Source organism: Kalmanozyma brasiliensis (genome assembly GCF_000497045.1).
Source record: "Kalmanozyma brasiliensis GHG001 unplaced genomic scaffold PSEUBRA_SCAF3, whole genome shotgun sequence".
NCBI lineage: Eukaryota > Fungi > Basidiomycota > Ustilaginomycetes > Ustilaginales > Kalmanozyma > Kalmanozyma brasiliensis.
The window spans coordinates 1,298,815-1,324,093 of record NW_015961970.1 but is presented as its reverse complement, the minus strand read 5'-3'; the positions used below and the strand labels follow the sequence as shown (position 1 = coordinate 1,324,093).

Sequence of the window (25,279 nt, the reverse complement as noted above, 5' to 3'; positions counted from 1 at the left end):
ATCGTCGAACGATCTTGTGATGCATGTGGTGCGAGTGCGACAAGAAGGGTGCTTTCCGTGCGAACACAACGAGGACGAGGTGCTCAATGGCATTTCGGTGCGATCACGGAGGAGTCTTATTACGAATACGGTATGCGGGATCTCTTGTGACAAACGTGATGCATCTAGAACGGCGCATAGTCCTTCGGAGCCGCGATCGCCTCCAATCTCTCCAGATGGGAAGCCCAGAGTGGCCAGTCAAGCCCGTCCTTTCCGACCAATTTGAGTTCGAGCTTGCGCAGCTTTTCCACCTCTTTCAGCGAATCAGACGTTCCTGCGCCGAGGTCCTTCTTGAGCTTCGTGATCGCCTGGAGTGCGAGAGCGTACCGACCGTGAAGGATGGACCATCGCACATACAGCTCGGTGTATTCCTTGGCCTTCGTGTCGGGAGCAAAGTACGAGCGGTAAGCACGCCAGCTGTCCTCCAGCTCCTTGGTCGGTGCTGGAGGTGTGGTAGATTCGGCATCGGTCATGAGCACGCGGGTCTTGCGGTTAAGTGCGAGGATCAGGGCTTTCTTGCGCTCCTCCATCGCTTTGTTCTCCTTCTTCTCCTCGTCGGACTGTTCGGACGAAGGTGGTTTGTGGGTGGCTGACCACAATCGGACGGCCGTCTCGTCGATGAGCGACAGCAGGTGATCCGCTGCAGAGAGGACGGCGGAGCGTGCCTCCTTGTCGTCTGCGTCCAGAGCCTCGAGTTTGGCGATGGCGGCACCGAGGAACTTGGGGTAGTCGGCGATGAGCTTGTCCATGAAGGCGATCTTCTCTTTGCTGTCCTTGATCTTCTTCGCGGTTGCGGTGAGGAGTTCGGGGATCTCGTTCTCGTTCTTGCCTGCAGGAGCGTCGTCCGAGTCGGACTCGGACTTGATAGCAGGAGGAACGATGTATCGAATGGCACCCTTGCCTTCCGCGGCGAAACCGAATGTGCCCACCAGCACGTCGCCTGCCTGGGCCTCCTTCGGCACCGCATCGCCCTCTAGGTTGAGATCCAGGGTCAAGACGATTCGCTCTCCGGGATGCAGCTTCACACCCGCATACTTGGCCGCGGGAGCCTCGCTGTGGAGATCCACGTGATTGTCGTACAGCTTAAGAGCCGCCGAATCAGGCTTGGACAGCTTCTGATCCACCATGAGCGTCACGTGCTTGAGCGACTCGAGCACCTTCATGTTCTCGTGCAGCAGCTGCGCCTTGAGGACGTAGTCGCCCTTGGGCAGGTCGATCTCCTTCTTGTAAACGTCGCCGAAGTGGACGCGCTTCTTGCGCAAATCGAAGAGCTGCGTGAGGAGGGGCACGCTCGAGTCGTACAAGTGGTTGCCCAGGGCTGGGAACGAGTAGCTGAGCTTGTTCGAGTCTTCTTTCGCCGAGACGGAGTAGGTGGTGACCAGCTCGAACATGTGATTTCCGGTAGGCTGGAGGTCGCGTGGGGTGGAGAGCGGGCGGATGCTGGAGGAGGTGGGACGGTGAAAGGTGCGACGCGTGTCGAACGTGATGCTCGGCTTGAAGTCTTCGATGCGCACGGTGGACTGGCATTCAATCTTGGCGTGACCTTGGCCGCCGATGAGGGTGAGCTCTTGACGTCCACTGGCGGGGATGAGGGATGCGGTGATGCCGTGGAACTCGATATCTAGATCAAGATCGAAGGCCGACTTGTTGGACCAGAACTGTGCAGAGCACACTTCCATGGTCATTCCACCACGCACGCTGAACTTTTTGGTCACCGGCTCGTTCTCCTGCAGCGCAAGCACAAACGACTTCTCCACATCGCTCAGACGCTGCAGAGGCTCGAGCTGTACGCAGTGCAGCCAGAAGCGGGCGCTGGTGCCGGCAGACGAGTGGTTCGAGCTGCGAACCGTGAGCGAGGCCCACGTGGCTCCTTCGGGCACGGAGATGAAGCGTCGATCGATCTTGCCCGCCTCGAAGCGGACCGTGTCTAGCTTGACTGTAGGCGAAGGGAACACTTCTGGCTTGGCGACCGTGACGGGGATGTCGAAGAGCTTGTGGCCAGGGTTCTCGGTGTCGTATGCCTCGATCCAAGCGTGGTGCAGGCCAGGTGCTAGGTCTGTAGGGTCGACACGGACTTCGAAAGTGCGACCGTTCCCGCCAAGGAGAAGAAACTCGGGTACGGACACCCATGGCTGGGAAGCAGCAAGAGCGCATCTGAGCTCAAGATTGAAGGCCTTCTCGGTCTCGCCCTGCTTGAACGTAGGTCGAACAGTAACGTTGGCTTGCTGGACGTGGTGAGTCTCGTCCTTCTCGCGAAGGTAGATACCGCGCTTGTCCATGCGGCCAAGCGCCTTGCCTGCGCGGGTGACAGCAACACGATACTCGGCATCCTGTTCGACTCGGTCCTTGTTCTGACCAAGGTAGTCCCAAGCAGCATCGACGCGGATGAAGGGCACGCCGAGCGGGTCTTTGACATCCTTGCCCGTGACGCGAACGGCATTGAAGACGCGAGCCGGGGTGATGGGGATGTTCTCGGCTTTCAGTCCCGAAAGAAGGAGCGCGATAGAGCCGCAAGCGTTAGGCGAGCTCATCGAAGTTCCGTTCATGAGCTGAGTCGACTGGAGGCAGTAGCGAGGGATCGAGGTGATGGCAGCGCCAGGTGCGTAGATCGAGACACCACGATCACCATCCGAAGTGGGACCACGACTACACCAGGTGGTGACGCTGTCGGGCACTCCCTTCTCTACGAGCGCGTACTCTGCCTTTTGCATGGCGCCTGCATTGACGTAAGCGCCGACACTGAGTACCGAAGAGGTCGTGCCACCAGGCTGACCGACAGTCGTCAAAGCGGGGCCGTTGTTGCCGGCACTGCTGACGAAGAGAATGTCGCGTTGACGGATGACGATGTCCCTGAGCGCCTTTGCGAAAGCGCCCTTGTCTTCAGCACCGAATGCGCCATCTTCACCGTAACTAAGATTGGCAATGTCGCACTTGGTGTCGACGAGCGCCTGAGCCGAACGAAGCATAGCCTGACCTTGCTCCATACTTCCGAGACGAGCATCACCAATCTTCATGCTGACAATCTCGCAGCCGGGAGCGACACCGTTGAGCTCGGGCTGATCGTCGTGTCGCGCACCGACGATGCCGGCAACGTGCGTGCCGTGGCTACCAGCGACGGTGACGAGACTGAGCAAGTTGCCGTTGTCCTCGATGTTGACAGTGTACGTGAGCAGATCCTGCTGACCGAAGCTTTGCCATTGACGCTCAATGCGGAAGTCGGTGATGGGCTCGACGGTGGTGAGGTCGAGTGTTTGGGCCTCGAGGGGCTTGAGGATGTCTTGCGGTTGGCCGGTAGATGGGTCGTGTGTCTCACCTTCGCCACCGCCGACAACGGCATACCAGTTCTTGCCATTGTGGAAGACGATGGCTTCGAGAAGGGGACCATCGTCTTTGTAGGAAGAGGCGAGATCCTTGAGAGCCTGAATGCGCGCTTTGATCTCGTCCTTCTTGAGCTTTGCGTTCTCGCTCGCAGCGCTCTTGTCAGAGCCATCAGCCGCGCTGGGACCAGAAGCTTTCGGAGCGGCAGGCGCATCAAGCGCGTTGAGCTCGGTCTGAGCCTGGCAAAGCAGGGCTTGATGAGAGACGAGGAAGGCTTTCTGCCTCTCTGCTGAACGACGGCTCTTGAGCTCGCCTGGCCAAAGGTCGTAGGCCTTCTTGAAGCCAATCTTCCATTCGCCCTTTGGGTTGGTGAGCTTCGAGGAGAGGCGGAGTGTACGACCAGTAAAGGGAGACTTGAATTCGACGTGACTCGAGCTGCTCGCGCTGCTGCCAGAGACTGGCTCGATTGGCTGAAGGGGGATGTCACCAGCACCGGTGCAGTCAATCACGTCCACGACCTTGCCGGGTTGGTTGAGGCCGATGGCGGCAGGGTCGACACCGGTGTCGAGAATAGCCACGCGAACGTTGCGGCCGTCGTATTGCGGGTACTTGCGGAGAAAGCTGAGCGCCTCGGTAGTATCCTTTGGCAAGAGACCTCCGAGTGGGAAAGGCTCGTTGGGCACAGCTCGAGCAGAAGGCATGGTGGAAGCGGAGGCGTCTATGATTGAGGTAGCAGCTTGAATGCGCGGAGTGTTGGAGAGGTATCGAGGCGTAGATGGGCCGATAGGGTTGCGAGTCGAGTATGACCGTAGGTGGGAAGAAGATGCCGGGAGGGTAGTCGAAGTGAAAGAGCGAGTCGAAGCCAGAGTGCGAGCCTTGTCACGAAGCAGCAAACGCGGAAGAGTCAGGCTGCGCGGCAGAGGTATCATGCCCTGAAGCTGCGATGCTGAACCGAGAGGAGAGGGATGATGGGCAAGAGGAAAGATGATGGAATGGCGTGCGCAACCAGTGTTGAATGTGACTGGCTCGACCGGGTGATCTTAGCGAGGGAGAGCGTTGGCTACCCCACTCAGCTCGGCACTTTGCCGAAAAAGGGCCACGCAGCGCTTCCCTCGCCTAAACTCGGCCAAAGTGACGATCACGAATTGTGCGTCCAATTGTTACACCGAGACTAGATGCAGTCAACGAATTTTGACCATCTCGGAACTCGCTGTTGAATCTCTTCGCAGACAGAGGAAAAAAAGTGCTTTTGGGCGCACAAGTTTGTGAGAAATTTTAAAGTGGCAGAGCGAAAGAGGACCCTTCTCAGCCTGCTCAGCAGCCCACCCTTACCTTCACCACACATATCCTCGTTGGTCGTCAATTGCTGCAGCCACATCGACATGCCACCCAAGAGGTACTTCGAGCAGGATGAGCCTGTCACCGAGGCGGCTGTTGCTGCTTCCTCATCCGAGGCGGCAACGGCGACTGCTAGCACCTCGACCGACTCGGCCACCAAGAACAAGGCGCCAAAGACCAAGGTCAATGCCACCCTCTTCGTCTCGAGATTGCCATACACTGCCACCACCACCGACCTGCAGACCATGTTCAGTGAGATCGGTCCCCTGAAGCGAGCCTTTGTTGTCACCGACCAGGCCACCAAGAAGTCCAAAGGTGTCGGCTACGTCACTTTTGCCATCCCAGAAGATGCCACAACTGCGCTCGAGCAGCTGCAGGGCAAGTCGCTCGACGGCGGCAGCAGAAAGCTTCAAATCACCTTCGCCGATCAGAAGGATCCCACCGGTGCCAAGCGACCACCTGTCAAGGCTGATCCCAACTCGCCCTCGTCCACCAAGCGACCTCGTACCGAGACGTCCAAACCAGCCCGCACAAACGGTCCCGTGCAGGAGAAGGACGCCGACGCCGTTCGCACCGTCATCCTTTCCGGTCTCGCCGGCTGCTCCCCCGCTCCCGACTCCAAACAGATCTACAAACGAGCACGCAAGATCGGCGACGTCGAAAACGTCATCTACCCGTCCACCTCTTCGTCCAACCCGAACGACGTTGCGCACGTCATCTTCCGCACCCCCAACCACGCCATGACCGCCGTCGAGAAGCTCCACGCCCACGTCTTCAAGGGCGTGCAGATCAGTGCCATCCTCAAGAAACGAGCTGACAATGCTGCAAAGATCGCTGCCCACATGCGCCCAGAGACGCTCGCAAAGAGGGAAAAGATGCGTCAGGACGTCGAGAAGAACAGTGGAAGGGGTACCATGCCCGTGCTGCTGTCCGAGATTGACAAGTCGAGCAGATTGATCATTCGCAATCTGCCGTACGATGTGAACGAGGCCGACCTAAGGTCGATCTTTTTGCCCTTTGGACCGGTGTACGAGATCACCATTCCCAAGGTCAAGGCCAAGGACGCTGGTGCGAAGGATGCGGTGACCACAAAGGAGGAGGACGCTTCAGAAGACGCAATCGACATCGACGAGAGCGCCAGCGATGCCTCCGACGATGACGAGGACGGTTCGGAAGCTGACGATGATGCAGAGGTGGAGGACGACGAAGACGTCGAGAGCGACGCCGACAGCGAAAGTGACGCAGAGGCAATCGAACAGAGCTCGGAGGCCTCCGAAGACGCAGCCTCCGACGATGCAGCTTCTTCTTACGATGGGGAAGCCGACGCCACGCCCACCACCGAAGACATCGTCGTCAAGACGGAAGAAGACGATTCCGTCCCCGCCCTCACCTCCACCCCTCTCCCCGCTGCCACGCCAACCACCTCCAAGCCAGCCATCGAAAAAGGCCGCGGCTTCGCCTTCGTCTGGATGGTTTCGCGCAACGACGCCGCCCGCGCCATCGAAGCGGTGAACGGCAAGCCCATCCAGCACGGTGCCGCCGAGCGTGCGGCCTACAAATCCGCTCTCGGCTCTCGTGGTCGTCGAGCAGCCAAGTCCGCTCTGGATCGCGTCCGCGCTGCCGCACAACCCGAACGCACCGTCGCCGTCGACTGGGCGCTCAGCAAGAAGGATTGGGAAGCCAAAGCGGACGAGTCGGAGCCCGAAGACTCCCCCGATGCTGCGGGCTCCGACGACGAAGATGAGCCTGCGGAACGACCGCAACTCCCCGCACCCGAGGAAGGAACCACACTCTTCATCCGCAACCTCCCCTACCAGGCGACCGAGGAAGAACTGCGCAACCTCTTTCGCACCTTCGGCCCCTTGCGCTATGCCAAGATCACGATGGATCGCACGACCAATCGCTCCAAAGGAACAGGGTTCGTGTGTTTCTGGCAGGCCACTTCGGCGGAAGCGGCGCTGGCGCAGGCGGCGATCATCGAGCGCGAATCGGGTACGGGTACAACGGTGGCGAACCAGAAGAACCCTTTTGCTATGCCATCCGTCCTCACCGCTGATCCGGCGGCGCCGATGACGGCGAGTCTCAATTTGCATGGGCGCGTGCTCAACGTCATCCCGGCCGTCGATCGGTCGGAAGCTACGCGACTCGAGACGTCCGGTCGAAAAGAACGCGAGAAGGGCGATAAACGCAACACGTGGCTCCTTCGCGAAGGCGTTCCGTTCCCCAACAGCGATTTTGCAGCCAAATTCGCACCGAGCGAGACGGAGAAGCGTCTGCAGTCGTTCCAAGTGCGAAAAGCGCAGTTGGGCGCCAACCCGAGTCTGTTTGTTAGCAAGACGAGGTTGAGTGTGCGCTCGCTACCGCTGTTTGTCAGCGATCGCATGTTGAAGCGGCTTGCGGTGCATGCGGTGAAGGCGTTTGGTGCGGAGGTTAGGGCGAAGGAGAGGGAGGATTTGGATGCCGATGAGAAGGCGGATCGAACGTTGAGTGCTGCCGGGGAGAACCGAAAGAGAAAGCCTGGAGAGAGACCGACTGCCGTGGTTCAGAGCAAGGTCGTCAGGCAGCACGATCGTGTGGAGGCCCTGACGGGGCTGGGTAAGAGTAAAGGATATGGGTTCCTGGAGATGAAGAGCTACCATGATGCGTTGAAGGTGATCCGTTGGGCAAACGCCAACAAGGGCGTCAGCAAGTTGTTCGGTACTTGGTGGGTCGACGAGCTCTCTCAGCAGGTGGATCGCATCGCCACGCAGATCCATGCCAAGAACAAGCTGCTCGAGGAGAAGAAGGGCGACGAGGCCGAGATGCTGAGGAAGGAAGTCGAGGAGCTGACGACGCGAAGGCAGAGGTTGAGGGCCAAGCTCGCCGAGCTGGGCGAAGACGGCGCAGGCGGGGAGAAGGAGCGTGGCGGAATGCTCATGATCGAGTTCGCCATCGAGAACGTCGTCACCACCAAGAAGAGGGCGGACAAGCTTAAGGCGGTCAAGGAGTCGACCGAGCGCAGGAAGTTGCGCGAGGTCGAGGACGAAAAGGTCAGGGAGAGGGAGATCGAGCTGGAGAGGAGGGAGAAGCAGGCGGCCGTGAAGATCGAGGCGGACAAGAACAAGCCCCGCGGTTTCGCGCATGGACACGTGATTGGCAAGAAGAGGAAGGAGAGGAAGGCTAGGCGGGGTTGAGCAGTCGCTCCTTTGTCAATCTGTTCGCTGTTGCGATCGCACGATCATTCAAATGTTGAACTGCAATAGCTGACGAGAATGTGATATTGAATTGTCCTTGACATTGACAAAACCTATGACGACGGCGAGAACCCAAGAAACGAGAAACGATTTACTTCACCACCAGCCGGGCCCAGTTCCAGACTCGGGCCCCTCCTTGTCGGCCGCATCGATGATCAGTCTGAACTCGCCCCCTGCGCCTTCTGGCAAGAGATCGAGCGCCAACATGCGCCTTTCCAAGCCGTCTTCTGTACCGAAATGTTCTCGCACCGACACAGCTGCGGCTGCTGATCCTAATACGCTGCTGATGACGACGCCTTGGGTAAACATCTTGCTGTAGTCCAAATAGAGATGCACCGTGCCTGGGTGCATAATCTTGGCGTGGATCGAGACCTGCCGTGACTCGGGATTGCAAGAGAGGTACTGCAGTGCGATGCTCCGCTGACGATCAATGAGTACGGGCGGCACGCCAAATGTGAGGAGCGCGTCCCGTAGACGCATGGTGCTTTTGGGGAGTTCGCTGTGCAGCGTTGTGAGAATGTACTTGGGGATGGTCGCTGCGAGGTCGACGTGTCCGATGTATGTGATGTCGCAGCCGCCGTCGCGGCTCTCGAGGTAGAAGGCAGCTTTGTGGACCTTTGCTCGAACGCACCCTTCCACTTCGGCTGGAATGCCCGGCACCTCATCCAGGCTTTGGTAGCCCAGTACCATGTTGGCAGTGGTGAAGTCGGGAATGTCCTGCAGATTGCCTGCCGCATCCCAGCATCGTAGTGCTTGGATGCCGCAGATGTCCCTTGGCTTGTGGACGGGACCGATGCCTCGCCATACAAGGTAGAAGAGGAACTCGTGCATGGAGAAGGCGCGCATGATGTGTGCCGACTGGACTCGTGTGTCCCACATCATACGGAAACCGGTCATGCGGATGCCGGAGAAGACCTCGAGCGGAGTGAGACCGGCCGCGTGTGTCTTGCCGCGAAACATGGGCATGGTGGAGAAAGGCTCGTCGGGGTTTCGTGGATAGATGGCGATTTCGCCTCCATTGTGGGACCCACGCTCCTCCCAGCCGCCTTCGGTCTCTTGACGCAGGGTAAGGAGCATGTTGATGAGTTTGTCGGCGGAGGCCTGCCATTCGTTCTTCCAGTAGCCATTCTCGGCGGGCCGTTCGGGGATGATGGCCACATTGCCCGGTGTGGTCATGGTTTGATATTGCGCTGTGCTTGCTGAGCCTGCCCTCTGCACGGAGGTGGAATGTTGCTGTAGAGCCGAACTCATGTGGCAGTCGCCTCGGTGCTAATGTTGGATGGCTCGCTACCTAGCGGGTGCTACTGTCGGCTGAGGTCGATTTGTGCGTGCTAGCAGGGCAACATGCTGGCACACCGACTGGGTCGCAGAGACGTACTTGTAGGGAATACAAGGAGTGTGTGGTCGGTTGAGAAGCCAATACCGGAATCAAAGATGAAGCAGCGTAGGGGAAGGAGGGCAGCCCCGTAGATGTAGCGAGCGAGGGGTCGTGGTCGGATGGAGTGCTAAGCAAAGAGAAGAGCTCCAAACTCAGGGTTTGGCTAGACCATGTCGGTCAAGCGTGAAATGGTCAGTGCCACCGTTCAAAGTCAGCCCACTTTCAGAGCACAGGAATCTCAGAATTGGCCGACGTTTGTGACTGTGCCGAAGCGGAGAAGCCGAACAAAGGGGGTGAGCCTTGTGGCTGGTGGGCGTAGCGACAATCCTTTTATGCCAAGTGCAAATGTACCGAGGTAAAGGGCAGTGAAATCCTCATGTGATTGAATTTAGAGTGTGAGTGCTTGGCTGGCGGCTGACCTAGAGAGGCGTGGGAACAGTCGCTTGTGACCGATGCCGCTCTGGTTTCATCTCAGCTGCATCTCCTCGGCGCTTTCCCCGCCCTCATCCAGCTGTCAGACGGTTTTGGTGCAGATCAATCTCATGTTCAGCTTCCATGCTCACTCATCACTTTGAACAGCCTCGTGTTGCTCACCCATCTCGGAGCGAGTCGGGCCGTGAGGCGAGACTGACTGTTACGACTGAGATCGTCGCTGGCTCGGCAAGGACGCCCTTCACACACAGATTCACAGATTTAGGTGGCGCACAAGCAAGCGATCCCTTGTTTAAGCGAGCTGCTCACTTACGACCTGAAAGCGTGCGAAACCTTGTGGCTCGGCTGGTTTAGTGTCAGATCGAGAAAGTAGAGATCGCCGATTCATCGTTCAGCTGACCCCTCTCCGCCCTCGGCTTTCAGGGTCCAGCCTGCGCTGTCCGGATCGAAAAGCACCCTAAGCAAGGACGGCCATCGTGTGGAGTGCGAGCATTTCAGATCAGGCTACCATTCACCATTGCACCCAGCGTCATTTCGCTTCTCACAGCGTGAACACTCTTCTTGACGTACGCTCGGCCTCCCTCAGGTTGTGCTAGGCTCTTGTACAACACGTCTCGACGGGCACGCGCGATCTTGCGCATGCCCCCACGGTCGTCAGAGCCATAGACCCGATTCCCATGCGGCCACTTCGAGGCGAGGAGCAAAGCCTCCTGGCTAGGCCTCACGATGACGCATCCTCTCCGCTCTTGACGCCGACGCACGAAGATGGTCCAGCCGAGCCACGCATCAAGACCGGTGTCGAAGGCGCACCAGCTTGGGATCAGATGTCACCCCAGCAACGCACTTTCGTCTACCTCACCTTCGGCTTGCTCGGCATGGGCGTGCTGCTTCCCTTCAACTCGCTCATCACACCAGCAGAATACTTCCGCTCCTCGTTTGCACGCACTCCTTACGCCAACAACTTCAGCAGTTGGATCGTCGTGTCTTACAACGTGATCAGCATCCTCGTTGGGATCCACGCTACCGCGACTGGTGGCTTCGAGAGGTCGAATCCGCGCCGCAGGATCACTCTCTCTTCGACTGTCATCATCGTCTCCGTATTTCTCTTTGCGCTGTCCACTAGGATCGGTCAGCTGACCCTGCGCAACGGTCACCACGATGACGGAACTCCACTCGTGCCCAGCAATGGCTACTTCTACTTCACACTTTTGCTGGGTGGCTTGCTCTCCAGTGCATGCGCGTACTTGCAGAACAGCGTCGTATCGCTCAGTACCGCTTTCGGTGCTGGCGGATCCTTCATGGGCAGCATGCTGGCAGGACAAGGTGTCGTTGGCGTCGGAATCAGCATCTTCGGCTTCGCTTCCGCCTGGTCGCAGCAATCAGTACCAGATGACATTGCCGCTCCCGAGCCAGCACAGCAGACGGCACGCGGGATCGCTCGAGCTGCCACTCTCTTCTTCGGCATGAACACCATTCTGATGATGGTCGTGCTTGGTGCCTTCCTGTGGCTCATGAATACGCCGCTCTACACCCAAGTCATGGCCAAGCAGGTGGCCACCATCGACAAGATCGACGACGAGCGCAACAACGGCGCAAACGACCTGGAGGAAGGGGACGCGGACCATCCGATGGTGCAAAGCTGGCACTCGATCCGCTCCATCTCGCATCCCGCCTACAGCTCTTGGCTCAAGAAGGTGCCTGGCTTCTACAGCTTGGCACCCTCGACGCGCGAATCGCTGCTGCGCATCTCGCTTGTGCAATCCAAGGTCAAGTGGGACTGCTTTGCAGTGGCATTCATCTTTGTCATCACGCTCAGCATCTTTCCAGCCCTCACCTCTTCGGTACAGAGCGTCTACACCAACTCGTCCAAGTCGAGGACCAGCTCGCTCGATCTCACCTCGCCTCAGCTGTTTGTGCCGTTCCACTTCTTCCTCTTCAATCTCTCGGATCTGCTGGGCAGGTCTCTCCCGAGTCTGATCCCTTCGGCATTGATACGAAAAGCTCGAGCTCTCGTCTCGCTGTCGCTGCTCAGATCCTTGTTCGTGCCGCTGTTCATGGCATGCAACGTCGTGACGACCAGTCAGAGGACGGGTCTCATCAGCCGAACGTACACAGGAGCGCAAGGTGGGTGGCTTTCGGGCCTCATGCAGTCGAACGATGCTCCTTTCTTCCTCCTCATGCTGCTGCTTGGCTTCTCTAACGGTCTGGTCAGCACCAGCATCATGATCTCGGGTCCATCGAGGAGCAAGCTCGTCAACTCGAAAGGCGCGAGCGAAGGGCCGTTGGCGGCGACGTTGCTCTCCTTCTGGCTTTGTGTGGGCTTGGCGATCGGAAGCGGACTCAGCTTCCTCACTGTCAAGTCGTAGCCTTCGTTCCCTTTCGTCCTCTTACTTGTACCGCTTAGATCTGCCCTCTAGACTTGATACACCGCTGAAACTCAATAGCATCCACAACCTCGCACACAGTAGTGATCGAGAGGTGGCCTTGTCTCCATCAGCTCAGTGAATCCGAAGGGAAGATGACTCTTGGTGATCCGGCGGCCATAATTGAGGGACGACCACGTTTCAAGCGAGAGAAAAGCCGAAATTGCGCCGTGTGCAGTAGGGCGAAGCTTCATATGCGCACGGTCCGGGGTGAGAAAGGCTGTGCGTGGGTGGATCTGCCTTGCATTTCCAAAACTCCACCTTTGACTCTCCGCAGCAGGCAGTCACCGGTGCAGCTGAACTCGAACATCGGTCTGCATGCCTCTAGTCATCACTCCATCCGCCATCCATCCTCGTATCTATCATCGCCACTCAGCTGTCAGCATCTCATAGGTGCTGAGCGAGCGTCGCTTTCATCCAAAATGACAGATGCACACCAGTCACCACTCGTCCTCTTCCCCTTGAAGACAACAGAGGAGGTCGACCTCGGCTCGGCAGTCAGGTCGCTTATCACCAACAGCTACGGCGAGGACCCTAAAAAGTACTCCGAGCAGACCTCTCAGCTCAATCGAGCTCGTCAGGATGCGGTCAAAGGCGCGGCTTCTGACGCCACCGGGCGAGATCTGCTCTTCAAATGGTTCCACATGCTCGAGATGCTCGAACTTCGCTTCCCAGAGCTTCGTGTGCCGTTCCCATGGAAGGATGCCTTCACCCAAAAAGCCATCTCGCAATCCAGCCTGGCATACGAAAAGGCGAGCATCATCTTCAACATCGCTGCAACACTGTCATCGCTCGCCTCGTCCCAAGCTCGCATGTCCAACCCGGACGGTCTCAAACGCACCTACACCGCACTTCGTCAAGCAGCGGGAATGCTCAGCTACATCAACGAGAACTTCCTGCATGCGCCCAGCACCGACATGAGCAAGGATGTCGTCAAGTGTCTGGTCGGCATCACACTCGCCCAAGCCTCCGAGGTGTTCCTAGAAAAGACGATCGAGGAGAAGAAGGCTCCCGGTCTCATCTCGAAGCTTGCCAGTCAGACCGCAGCCGCGTACACCGGTCTCGTCGAGGACTCGCGCGAACACGTCACCAAGGGCATCTTCGAGCGATCTTGGACATACCTCGTCCAGGTCAAGGCGCGACACTTTACCTCGGTGATGCACTACTACAAAGCCCTAGCGGACGACGCGTCCGGCTCGCACGGCGCCTGCCTGGTCCGCCTCACGGTCGCCGAGACAGCCGCGAAAGAGGCACGCAATCTCCTCACCACCTTCAGCTCCTCCGCTACTGCGAGCGCTTCCGGGGACCAACCATCCTTGCCCTCCGACGCAGCCTCCGCCCTCATCGCCATCGTCAACGCCCAACTCGTCCGCTGCACAGAACGCAAAGAGACCGCCGTCAAAGACAACGATCTGATCTACCACGACATCCTTCCATCCGAATCGTCCCTTCCCGCGGTCGACAAGCTGGTCGCTGCGACTCCGATCGCGATCCAGGAGATCTTTGCCGCTCCCGAGGTGCAGCGCGTCATCGGTCCGGATTTGTTCCAAAACCTCGTCCCACTCGGCGTGCATGAGAAAGCGTCGTTGTACTCGGAAGAGAAGGCGAAGATCGCACGTGCCGAGTCCGAGAGGCACGATTTGGCGACAGGAGAGATGCAGGCTTCGCTCGAGTATTTGGGCTTGCCGGGGAGTTTGAAGAAGTTTCGCGCGTTGGCGCAGGGGAGCAACGGGAGTGGGATGCTCGATTCGCTCTCCGATCCGGGGGCGGAGGTGATGCGGTGGTCGAGCGAGGAGGCGGAGGGTGGGGGTGGTCGCGGTGTCGATGGACTGGGAGTGGGTACGGCCGGGGTGGATTCGGCGCTGGGTCGGATCGAGAGCATGAAGAGCCAAGCCAAGGAGGATATCGACGCGGCGCTGGCTGCGTTGGACGACGAGAACCGCGAGTGCGAAAAGCAACGTGTTCGATTCGGGCATAAGTGGACCCAAGACCCCGCGGGGTTGCATACGAAGGACATGCGCGCCAGCCTCAAGGACAACAGGGAGGCCATGGCGCAGGCGTCCCAGAACGACGCACAAATTGGGGAACTGTGGCGATCCATTCGCGAGGACGTAGCCTTGCTCGTTTCCGGACGTGAGGCGCTAGAAGGTGCATTCGCAGCCGCACTCACCGGTCAAACCGGTCTCTACGGCACCTCCTCCACCGCCCCAACATCCCTCATCGACATCTCGGCGGACGAAGAGCAGGCGTCGGAATCGCAAACCGCTTCGGTGAAAGCCAAACTCGCTCAGATCGACGAAGCGCTGCTCAAGCTCAACAAGATCAAGAAGGAACGCGGCGAAGTGCTCGCCGATCTCAAGGAAAAGATCCAGACGGACGACATTTCGCAGGTCCTCGTGCTCAATCGACGAGCTCAAAACGTCGATGCCTCCATCTTTGCTGCCGAGCTGGAAAAGTTCAAACCGCATCAGAATCGCATTGCGGTGAGCCTGCATCATCAGCAGGCGCTGTTGGCCGAGGTGGAGACGACGTTCAAGGAATTGAGCGAGCTGCCGGCGAGCAAGTCCGCGGGGGCCAAGTGGGACGAGAAGGAGAAGGCGAGGAATCGGTTGGTGGCGAGGTTGAGGAGGGCTAGGGATTCGAATGCGCAGGTGAGGGCCGGGGTAGCGAAGGGGTTGCAGTTCTATGCGGATCTGCAGGAGATTGTGCGCGGGACCAGGCAGAATGTCAACAGGTATGTGGGGGAGAGGAAGGCGGAGAGGTTGAAGCTGGTGGGTGAGCTGGAGTGGGAGGAAAAGGGAAGCGGGGGTGGAGCAGGGGGGCTGGCGAGCTCGATGGCTGGGTTGAGCATGGGCGGTGGTGCGGGTGGTCCGCCGCCACCACCGCCGCCGGGCCGACAGACGAGCTATGGGAGCGCATATGGAAGCACACCGCTGTCCCCTGGACCTCCGACGCTACCATCGCTGCCCGGAGCACGACAGACGAGCATGCCACCGGCGCCCTTGCCGCACCAACAAGCGCCGTACCAGCAGCCACAACAGAACGATCCGTACAACTCCATGTTCTCCACTGGGCCATTTATGGACAACCGCTCCTCGCCTGCTCCGCAGCAGCCCCCGCAGCAACAGCGACCCTACGGTCAGCTCGGCTACGGCTCTGACAACCACCAGCCACAACGCGCAGGGTCAGGAGGCCTTCCACCCCCACCACAGCAGTTCCAAAGCTCCTTCTCGCCGACCACCACATCGCCTACGCAGAGCAGATACACCTCCCCGCCCCCGCCGGCGCCCGCTCCCCAGTCATTCGGCCAGGGAGGAGGGTATGGAGCTCCACCCCCGCCCCCGCAGCAGACCGCCTACGGATACGGTGGACAAGACTATGGTTCGAATCGCGCCCCTGCCTCGCCGTACACCGCCCCGCCTCCGCCGCAACAAGGACAGTACGGCGGAGGATACGCCTCTCAGCCGCAGTATCAGCAGCCCTACGGTGCACCCCCCCAGCAGCAGCCGCAAGGGTATGGCGCAAGAGCACCCCCTCCGCCCCCCACGCAGTATCCGCAGGGTTACCAGCAGGGTGGCTATCAAGGAGGCTATCAGCCGCCCTACTGAGCATTACGCTCGACTCAAAGTGGGAATGCAAACCATTCTTCTGCAAATCTGTGAGATCCCATGCTGAATTTGAAACGTGGCAGTGTGTGATGTGATGCTACGAAGGGTTTTGAAGCTTGATGGGTTATGCGCTCTTGTGATCGTACTTCATCCCGTCCAATCCAAGCAAAGCGTTCTCGCTTCTCCTGATCATGGTTTCGCTCATCAACAGCACGCCCACCACCACAGGGGTAACAGCGAACCAACCGGCATTACCAAAGTTGCCCGCACCAAAAATGAGCAAAGGCAGGGGCCAGCCAGCCACGAAGAGGGCCCAGAGGTACAACAGGCGTGGGTTGCTGAGGCTATCGTAAAGCGCTTTGGATTGGCCGCCGATGGTGGCGGGTTGATCGGCTCGTTCGTGCAGGTTTGGTTTGTTTCCTGTGCTGTACCGGATGTCGGAGAGGATGGAGACGAGGTAGGAGGGGGCGGTGCCGAAGGGGTGGGCTCGGTAGTGGGCGGGATTGCGCCTTGTCAAGATTCCAACGGCTTGATCGTGACCCATCAAGCTGAGCAGTTCGATGGCGGAGAGGTAGAGTAGATACCCCTGGAAGCCAAAGAAGATGAGGTAGATCGGGAAGGCAGGGAGGTAGGTGAGATGGTCCTCGGTGCCTACGACGTGCATGCCGTGGTGGAACAGCGTCAGGTGGTTCTCCGGATGCGTGCCGTCGATGTACGATGGGATCGGCGTGAGGTACAATACAAAGACCAGGACGATCATGAGCAGGATGGCGAAGCGGTAGATGTAGTTGGACGCATCGTTCTTCGTCTTGAGCTCGCGCAGGAGGGATTCCTGTTCCTCGGTGGGGATGGGTTCGTTCAGATCGTCGTACTTGTCGAGCGTGTCGGCGTGCAGGCCTCTTTCGCTAGAAGCCGCCGGGCGGGTGCGAGTCGTCGCCATCTTTGCTGTGAAATGATGAGGGGGTGGATGGTGAGAGGAGAAGATTGAGTGTTCGGCAGCAAAGTGTTGTTTTCGGCACAACCAACGCGTCCACTTTTTTGCCGGAACGTATCTCCGATCTGACTTTTGAAGAATTCTTCCCCCTCCACGGGCGCACGGTCATCCCATCACCGTCAGCTTGCTACCATCACATCGGCTTTGCTCTCCCTCCCTCATCTTCTCGAGCACGCCGCACTTGGTCCTCGATCATGTCGACAGCCACTTCCGGCGCCGGTGCGGCAGCAGAAACACCCAACCTCCTCCACGTCCAATTCAAAAACCCCGAATACCTCTCATACCTAACTCATCTCCAGACCGTCTCTCCGACCCCTAACCAGCCCGCCGTCGACCCCGCTCACCCGCTCACCGAGCACAACATCATGTCCTACTTTGCCACCTCGCCCTTCTTCGACCGGCGCAGCAACAACGAGCAGATCCGCATGCAGAACATTGCCAACGGTCTCGCGACCGGTCTGTCGGCCCGCCAAGAGGAGGAGGAGCTGAGGCGGTTCACGGGGTTGGAGTTTGTACTGGTGCATGCGAAGGGCGGGTGTTTCGTGGTGCAGAAGCGATGGAGGACGGGACCGGGGGAGGTGACGCCACTGGCGAGCTACTATGTGGTCAACGAGTCAATATACCAGGCGCCGGATCTGTACAGTGTGCTGGCGACGAGATTGGTGAGTAGCCCACGCTTGGTAAGCAGCAAGCGAGAAAGATGCTGATACCCTTTCTTGCGTTGATATCGCACAGCAATCGACAGTGTTCGGCCTCAAATCGTCCCTCACCACCCAGAGGAGAGCAAGACCCTCCTTCGATCCCAGGCGCGGACACCATGGAAGATTCATCGTTCCCGATCCCCCCACAACGTCGTCCAATGACGCCGACGCAAAGGCTGCGACCGACAACGAGGAAGAGGACGAAGAGGCAGCTGCACAGGACGACGAGATGGAATTCGAAGACGTCCACGCCGCACCGACAAGTGCACCCCCAGCAGACGGACCACAGGTCAAGAGGGCGCGCTTCGACTGAGCCCCATAACTCAAGCTTTGTATTTGTACCCGACCTCACAGGCAATATACCCCCACGCGCAGCAGTCTGCGCCTCTTCTTTTCGGCTTTCAGAACCATGCGTGCAGCATGACGTTCGTTTCACAATGCGGTGTATATTGTTGGCGTGGAGAAGCAAACAGCAGGACAATAAACAAGAGTAGGTGGTGGGGACGAGTGAAGATGTACATATCCGTGTGCGAGGAGCGCTGTGCCGCTTGAGCCGAGAAAGGCTGGTGACAAGGGACGGTCGATGCGCCTATCGCTGTCCCAAAGGTGAGCTTGATTCATACGCGATCAGAGATGATGTGTGTGTGTTGTGTGTTGAGCGTCAAGGTACGTCTCGAATCGCATCGCTCTAGTCGTATGCGATCGCTGCGCGATGTCGTGCGAATACCGAGCCCTTAGTTCTTGAGCATGCATCCAAGAGGGTCGTCTTGCGAACGGGTGTTGAGGATAAGCGCAACAATGAGACCGTAGAGACCCAACACTTCGGCGAAAATGAGGATAAGAATCATGCCGATGAAGAGACGGGGCTGCTGAGCGGTACCACGCACACCGGCGTCGCCGACAATGCCGATGGCGAAACCAGCGGCGAGACCGGCGAGACCGACCGAGAGACCGGCACCGAGCTGGATGAAACCGGCGTAGAGCGACATGGGCGTCTTGATGTCACCCGAGATGAGCACGCTGACTACGAGACCGTAAATGGCAATGATACCAGCCATAATGACGGGAATGACACACTTGATCAAGAGATCAGGTCGGAGAACACCCATGGCCGAGATACCGACACCGGACTTGGAGGTACCGTACGAGGCGCCCAGGCAGGTGAAGACGATGGCAGCAGTGCAGCCCTGTTGTTTCACAGCGGGAAGGACACGTGTTGGAATTGGAAAAGCGGTCAGTATGATGTTGTCGACATAGTCGGATGGGCCTTGCACCTGTTGGTTGCCCAGCGTTCGAGTAGGCGAGGGAGGCGCTGCATTCCATGTTGATTGCAATCTTATCTCCTCAGCTTTCTAGGCAGTTCCAGCTCGAGCTGAAGAGTCTGATGAGCAGCTCTAAGCGCCGTCAAGAGAGGCGGCTGCTTCCGCCATCCCATGCAAGCGACCGTCATGTTGATCGATGATAACTCACCATTGCGCCGAAGAAGGGGGCGTAGACGGGGCAAAGTTCCGTGTTGATCTGAGATGGGTCCATTTTGACGGTATGCGATGTGTGTGGCGAGAGAGGGTGAGTCTGTCGAAGTGTCGATGACGATGAAAGGATGAGGGTGGAGGAGGAGGAAGGAAGACAGCGAGATGGATTGGCAGAGTGAGTTGGTGCGCGCGTGTGTTCGTAGGCTGGCCTAGCGTATCGGGAGGCGAAATTGAGCGAAAGCAGAACCAGAAATCTCGAAGGAGCGCAGGAGCCACCTTGCAAAGCTTGGCTGGACAGGCTGGGTTAGCCAAGCTGGTGTCGCTCAGCTGCCTACTGCCCCTAGGCTTGCACTCTCAAATTTCATTCAGCTGTGCCCTCCCTGCGGTCTCAGAGAGTGATTTCCCAACGTGGATCGAGGCCAAATACAAATTCATTCAGCAACTCAGCTCTGAAATCGATCACAATCAAGTTTGTATTTCAGCGGGCTGCGTTTTTTGTCAAATCATGAGGGCAGGACGATGCCGGTGTAACAGACTCACAACAATTCGCTCCCTCCTTTCGATTCGTGCTCCTCATCGTCCCTCTCCCCCGGGCTCAACACTCCTCACGAAAGCTCAGACTAAGCTTCCGAGATCCTGATCAGCGACACGCAGTGTTGTGTACATGATTCGCATTGAAAGCTTTTGTAAGGTCAGGGCTGCGTCTTGGTGTTGCTCGAATGTGAACCGATGCGTGACCGCCGATCAGCGTCTTCGCGTACAAGGTTCATGTCTGGCTCCGGGCTATTCCAGCCCAGCGGCGCGGACCATGGCGAGGCTCCTGTCATGAGCCCGAGTCCGGACGAGCAGGTGCCTGGCCGAGACAGCCGTGAAGACTTCGGCCCAGGCTGGACGAGCACAAAGTCCTCCCCTTCCTCGCGAGCAGTGAGCACCCTGTCCGGTTGACGCGGTAGCAGGCTGTCCCAATATTGCTTCTGCTCCGGGTCAAATCCGGTCAGGGAGGTACTGTGCCCGTTCGACATGCTGTCGAGCGAGGTCAGCCAGGAACTGCCTGGCCTTGACGACGACGCCGCAAACGATCCGCAATCTTGCTCTGTCAGATAGTGCTCCTCCACGGCAGGATCCTCGATGATCGTGCTCACCGTCTGCTCGACGACCACACCACCCACGCTACCCTTCCTCTTCGTCACAGAATCCGAGCTTCGTAGAGACCGCTTCCGGCGTGGCTCCGTGACGGATCTTGCGCGAGTATGTGTGCCATCGGCCTGCGACGAACTCCTCGGATCGGCTAGGCCGAAAGGTCGCGGCTGACTCTTGGGACTGACGGAGAGTAGGTCTACTCGTGGGGACGAGTGTCCCCCAGTAAGCTCGGCGTAGTGCAGCATCGAACTCGGTGGTCCGGACAAAGTTGCGCTGCGACCCTGCCTACGACTGTATGGCAGATCGCCCATACCAATGCTCTGACCATGTCGCTCTTTCGAGAAGTGCGACGCTGCCCACTCCTTGGCGCCCGTCAAACTTCCTCCGCGCTTTCTCGTGACCCCAGCCTTGTGCAGGTCAGCACATCTGTCGTCGTCCGACCGACCTTGAGCGGCAGAACCAATGTTCGACAGCACCGGCTCGTACGTCCGCCCCAAGATCGCAAAGATGATGACGCTCGCCAGAATGATTGTCACCCAGACCACCACGAGCAGCGCGATCTGCAACGCCGGCCCCAGATCGTTCGCCTCCCAAGCCGAGTACCACGTCGTGATGAGCTTGCCACAGAAGATGGCGAAGAACAAGATGCAGAGCATGAGCCCGACGAATTGGACGACAAAGTTGTTGTAGAACTTTTCGAGGTATCGTTTCTGCGAGGTCTGCTTGCCGGCTGGTGAGCGGGCTTTGGCGGGACGCTCGAAGGCAGAGGGCCGGACGGCGGGGAAGAAGCTGTTCGAGGGTCGGTCTTCGTCCTCCAGCTCTTCGTGCGTGAAGTACATCGACTGCGTTTGCGCTTCGGTATCGTCACCGCCTTCGACTTCAGTTTTGGTAGTAGCCGACAAAGCGTTGCTGCCGGCCCTCTTGCGCTTCATGCTGGCTTCGCGAGAAACCAGCGTGGCGTTTTCGGAAACGGTCGTTGACGTAGACAGAGAGCGCGGTTTCACTGGCCCAGCGAACAGGGGTGGGCTCGACGTGTCGACGGGTTGCTTTTCGACGTCCACGTCATTCCGAGCCATTGCATCCGCGATGATGGCAGAGACCGAGGGCTCGCTCGGGCGACGAAGCTGGGTCGGATCCGCATTCAGGACGGCGAACGACTCGCCAAAACGATTCTGCTGAAATGACTTCAGCGTCTTGATCTGTCGTCGCAGGGTGTTGATCAGCGCACCTCCCGCCAAACAGTAGCAGATGAACAAGGCGCACACCCAGGCTTCCCAGATGGCCATGCAGATCGAGATGAAGTACGCCGCGTCAAGAACCTTGAACCAGATCTGCTGCGCCTCCAGCAACAGGTCTCGCGTGAGACCTTGACCGGGCTGCAGCGCTGCAGACCAGCGGTGGTAGTGGTCGAAAGCCTCGCTGAACCGACGCTGCGCCAGGACAGCTGGGACGACAACGGTGACGGTCTGGACCACGGGGATGAGAAAGACGGTGACGTTGACGACTGCAGGAGTGATACCCATGCGGAGCGCCCAGCTGTCCGTTTTGGTAGGATGTGGGGAGACGAAGCTGAGTGCGTTGGGTCGTGCGTAGATGATACCAACGGTGGTGCACCAAGCGCCGAGGATCAGTGGCAACCAGGTCAGACCGATCCACAGAATCATGTACTTGGGCGACTGACCGTACTGGTACCAGGAGACCACTTCCCAGCATCTGAAGGATCAAGTGTGCAGTCATCGCAACGTGGTCAGCAGAGAGTTCCGAGCATTCAACAGGCAGGCTTGGTATTGTTCGGCACTTACAAAGCAATCAGCAGAATAGCAAAAGTGCTTTCGACGGCTACGAAAGAGGTGACGGCGTTCGGCACAATAAGCGTACCATTGCTGCGCTTGACGAGTCGGAAGAGCCAAAAGGACCTTTCATACAGCCTCCGCAGAATGATAAGAAAGATCGAAATGCCAATAATGGCCGTGATGACCGATACGACCTTGAGTTGAACAAATGTGCTTGAACGAAATGTTGGATAGAAAAGGTTCTTGACGAAGTCTCGCAACGAGCTGACGGGATCCTGGGCTTGAGTGAAGTCGGGAAACCATGCTCGACCTGCTTCATTGTGAACGGTGGAGAAGACGCTCTTGGGTGGCGGTGACGGCAGGTCGAACCGCGTGGTCAGTGTCGCGTAAGACATGTTGAGCCTATGGAGCGCATGCCAAGCTGATCACGGCCACACGATCTCGAAGCAAGATTGGACAGACGGCGACAATGACGAATGTCTGCCGACGATACACAGGTGCTAGCCAGTATATAGAGCTGGTGCCACTCGATGAAGGAAGCTTGCGAGAGAGACCTCCTGGAAAAGGGAGATCAAGCGACACTGCGAATCTGTCATTTATGTTGACTCCCTCTCATAGAGCGAGCGAGACTCGTAAGCAGCAAGCCTGCTGTTGGCATACTCCGGAAGCAGAGGATGCTTTCCTCTGGCTGAGGAAGATGTAGGCGGACGAGAGGGAGAGATGATGGAAGGGCAGAGGATGGCTTGCACCGATTCAACCTCTGTTCATGCAAACAGCAGATAAAGCTTTGCTCGTTCGGGAAGCTGCCTCTGCGAAGCCGACATCGAGAAAGGAGGCGCTCGTGTGGAGAAGACGGCTGGCGTCTCTTGCCGACCCCATGTCCGGAAAGCGCGATCGAGGTTGAGGCGTGAAGCGATCCGAGTGCTCTTCAGCCTTCCTCCTCTCGTCTTCTCGGCCACAATCTGAACCCCAGAATCCCGCAGCCGTAGAGCGAGATGCACATCGGATGCGATGCGAGCTGAACTTGCATTCCGTCAATGTGTCTGACCATCGACTCGTTGATTGATAACCGAGATCCCCAAGAGGCGAGAGCGGGGCAAGGTCAAGACGAGACATGAAGCGTCTAAGCGAGCCACAATTTCGCATCTGCTTTCTAACGACAAGCAGGGGGTCGCGACCCGAGTTGGCGGCAAATTTGCGCTAAACGGGCCCTTTTGGCAGTCGCCGCGCCGGCCAAACTGGACAGGATGAGACAAAGTCGCCGGCCGTTCTCCGCAACGAGTCCTCTGCCAAGAAGGTGCGCCTCGAATCTGCTGTTCGGTCAGCCGAGAGCCGCCCCTCGATATCGGGCACGGGTTGAGTCGTCGGTAGGGCCTTGTTCCGAATCAGGAACAGCTCCCTTTCCGGACCATATCTGGCAGCCCGCACTGACAGCATGGTCTCAGATCCACTGCGATCAATCATTGACGCTTTGAGCCTCGCATGCAACGTGTGCACGGTGAATTGAAGCGTTGCTGCGGACTCTGTGCATCTGCAAGCCTTTTTAGCAATTCACCACATGCGACATGCATGATGCATCCTGCGCTTCCATGCAATGACTTCGGTCCGAGCCTGCTATGGGAAAGTCGGTCCTTCTGCAGATGTGAGCGGTCTCGGTCGTGCATCAGGTCCTACCATGTTCCAATTCATGTCTGGACCGGGATGATCAATTGCTCCATTCGACCGAGTCTATCTCGCTCATGCAGGCTCGTATTGGACATCGACAGGGCCGCTAGTGCGCGATTGCTGTGTCTCGTATAAGTACAAATGCGGGCTCGTCTTCCATCTTCCGACGAGATGGCGAAGTTCACACGTCGATGCTGCAGCTTGGATGCTGCCAGGCTTGTGTCTATATGAATGTCGCGCATAGGAATTCCACCGGTCCTCGCTAAGATCAGTCGAGGGGCTCTTCATCGACGGTCATGGGCGCTGATCTTGATCCGTTGACGGCTGTTGCTGCCGAATCAACAACAAAGAAGTCCGAGTTCCGCAAGGGTCTCGACTCGATCTTGGCCGCTGGTGTGACGACGGCGGCGTCGCCCTCCGCTGGTGTCAGAGAACCATTCGGTGTTGCATCAGAGCTTGACTTTCCGTTCAATGCTACTCCAGCAGCTGCGAGACGTCTCCTCTCGGCCACGGATTCTCGTCCTTGTTTGCTGCGAAGGAACTCGCGGACGGGCCTCATGGCTGCATTCCTGCATAGCTCCTTCAAGTCGCTACCGCTGTAGCCTTCGGTGCGTCTGACTAGGTCCACCATCTTGAAGTTGGGGTCGAGGTTGGTAGCTTCGAGCATGATGGACAGGATCTTTTCTCGCTGCGCAGCGTTGGGCAGAGAAACAGCGTACCTTTTCGGCAAACGACGCAGAATGGCCGAGTCGATGTCGTTGGGTCGGTTGGTCGCGCCGAGCACCATGATGCGGTCCGTTGAGGACGTCAAACCATCCCACATGGTCATGAACTCGGCCTTCATCATGCCGGTGACTTCGTGATCGCCCGAAGCACGTTCGCGAAGGAAGCTGTCGATCTCGTCGATGAAGATGATGGATGGCTGGAGCTTGCGTGCCAAGCTGAAGAGGCCAGCTACGAGCTTGTTGGACTCGCCGAACCACTTGTTGGTGAGCGTCGACACATGCATGTTGATGAAGGTAGCGCCGCTCTCCTTGGCCAATGCTTTGGCCAGCATGGTCTTTCCTGTGCCTGGAGGACCGTAAAGCAAGACGCCCTTGGGTGCTCCAAGCAGACCGCTGGCGTTGGCAAAGAGCTCTGGATAGCACAGTGGCGCGATGACACTCTCTTGCAATGACGAGATGATGCCGTCGAGACCTCCGATGGATGCAAAGTCGACGGGGATGTCCTCGGGCAGGATGAGCTCGGCGGAGATTTGCTCCTCGTATTCGTTCAATTGAAGATCCTTGCCGCGTAACCCGAGCTTGCCCAGCTTGGCGTCGGCTACTTTCTTTGAATCTTGTCTCTTTTGTCGATTTGGGTCAAGCGACGACATGACGTATTTGAATGCGTAGTAGAAGGCGACCTGACTCATGGCAAAGACGGCCACGTCGGTCATCATCTTGCGTGTGACCTCCTTCATCTTTGCGCGGGTTCGGTGTGCTTGACACTCGGGCCTGCTAGCTACAAGGCGACTGCGATGGAGTCGATGGACGCTTTGAAGCTGTTCTCCGCTTCCTACGAGGTCGAGGACTGAGCGATGTGGATGGTGGTGATGAGAAGGATGTCGACGCGAGACGAAGGAAGTCAAGAAGGGTCCCAAGCCAAAATTGCCGTGGAAGAGACCGGCTATCCGCGCCCAAGCTCAGGCTTTCAACACGCTCCGTTTGTCTTACTCGAGTGAGCTGGAAGGCAAAGCAAAGCTT

At 58.1% G+C, this 25,279-nt stretch overlaps 10 protein-coding genes across 10 annotated transcripts; 4 read left to right on the top strand and 6 right to left on the bottom strand.

Moving 5' to 3' along the window:
• Positions 1-164: 164 nt before the first annotated feature.
• On the bottom strand, positions 165-4,058 carry PSEUBRA_004353 (Peptidase S8/S53 domain protein; the record flags this gene model as incomplete). Its single annotated transcript, XM_016437895.1, has 1 exon — positions 165-4,058. One exon carries the CDS (start codon positions 4,056-4,058, stop codon positions 165-167), a length of 3,894 nt encoding a protein of 1,297 aa, XP_016291442.1.
• Positions 4,059-4,739: 681 nt separating this feature from the next.
• Positions 4,740-7,868, top strand: PSEUBRA_004352 (RNA recognition motif domain protein; the record flags this gene model as incomplete). Its single annotated transcript, XM_016437912.1, has 1 exon — positions 4,740-7,868. One exon carries the CDS (start codon positions 4,740-4,742, stop codon positions 7,866-7,868), a length of 3,129 nt encoding a protein of 1,042 aa, XP_016291441.1.
• Positions 7,869-8,024: 156 nt separating this feature from the next.
• PSEUBRA_004351 (START domain protein) lies at positions 8,025-9,104 on the bottom strand (the record flags this gene model as incomplete). The annotated part of the gene is made up of 1 exon (XM_016437889.1): positions 8,025-9,104. The coding sequence occupies one exon, from the start codon at positions 9,102-9,104 to the stop codon at positions 8,025-8,027; it is 1,080 nt and encodes a 359-aa protein (XP_016291440.1).
• A 1,311-nt stretch (positions 9,105-10,415) lies between these two features.
• On the top strand, positions 10,416-12,104 carry PSEUBRA_004350 (Equilibrative nucleoside transporter; the record flags this gene model as incomplete). The annotated part of the gene is made up of 1 exon (XM_016437915.2): positions 10,416-12,104. The coding sequence occupies one exon, from the start codon at positions 10,416-10,418 to the stop codon at positions 12,102-12,104; it is 1,689 nt and encodes a 562-aa protein (XP_016291439.2).
• Positions 12,105-12,583: 479 nt separating this feature from the next.
• Positions 12,584-15,769, top strand: PSEUBRA_004349 (ALIX V-shaped domain protein; the record flags this gene model as incomplete). Its single annotated transcript, XM_016437907.1, has 1 exon — positions 12,584-15,769. One exon carries the CDS (start codon positions 12,584-12,586, stop codon positions 15,767-15,769), a length of 3,186 nt encoding a protein of 1,061 aa, XP_016291438.1.
• Positions 15,770-15,893: 124 nt separating this feature from the next.
• Positions 15,894-16,709, bottom strand: PSEUBRA_004348 (uncharacterized protein; the record flags this gene model as incomplete). Its single annotated transcript, XM_016437891.1, has 1 exon — positions 15,894-16,709. The coding sequence occupies one exon, from the start codon at positions 16,707-16,709 to the stop codon at positions 15,894-15,896; it is 816 nt and encodes a 271-aa protein (XP_016291437.1).
• Positions 16,710-16,957: 248 nt separating this feature from the next.
• Positions 16,958-17,777, top strand: PSEUBRA_004347 (Mediator complex, subunit Med6; the record flags this gene model as incomplete). The annotated part of the gene is made up of 2 exons (XM_016437913.1): positions 16,958-17,425; positions 17,499-17,777. 2 exons carry the CDS (start codon positions 16,958-16,960, stop codon positions 17,775-17,777), a joined length of 747 nt encoding a protein of 248 aa, XP_016291436.1.
• Positions 17,778-18,198: 421 nt separating this feature from the next.
• Positions 18,199-18,997, bottom strand: PSEUBRA_004346 (V-ATPase proteolipid subunit C-like domain protein; the record flags this gene model as incomplete). The annotated part of the gene is made up of 2 exons (XM_016437904.1): positions 18,199-18,651; positions 18,935-18,997. 2 exons carry the CDS (start codon positions 18,995-18,997, stop codon positions 18,199-18,201), a joined length of 516 nt encoding a protein of 171 aa, XP_016291435.1.
• Positions 18,998-19,628: 631 nt separating this feature from the next.
• Positions 19,629-22,264, bottom strand: PSEUBRA_004345 (uncharacterized protein; the record flags this gene model as incomplete). Its single annotated transcript, XM_016437888.1, has 2 exons — positions 19,629-21,789; positions 21,879-22,264. The coding sequence occupies 2 exons, from the start codon at positions 22,262-22,264 to the stop codon at positions 19,629-19,631; spliced, it is 2,547 nt and encodes an 848-aa protein (XP_016291434.1).
• A 1,538-nt stretch (positions 22,265-23,802) lies between these two features.
• Positions 23,803-24,996, bottom strand: PSEUBRA_004344 (ATPase, AAA-type, core; the record flags this gene model as incomplete). The annotated part of the gene is made up of 1 exon (XM_016437896.1): positions 23,803-24,996. One exon carries the CDS (start codon positions 24,994-24,996, stop codon positions 23,803-23,805), a length of 1,194 nt encoding a protein of 397 aa, XP_016291433.1.
• Between the last annotated feature and the right edge of the window lie 283 nt (positions 24,997-25,279).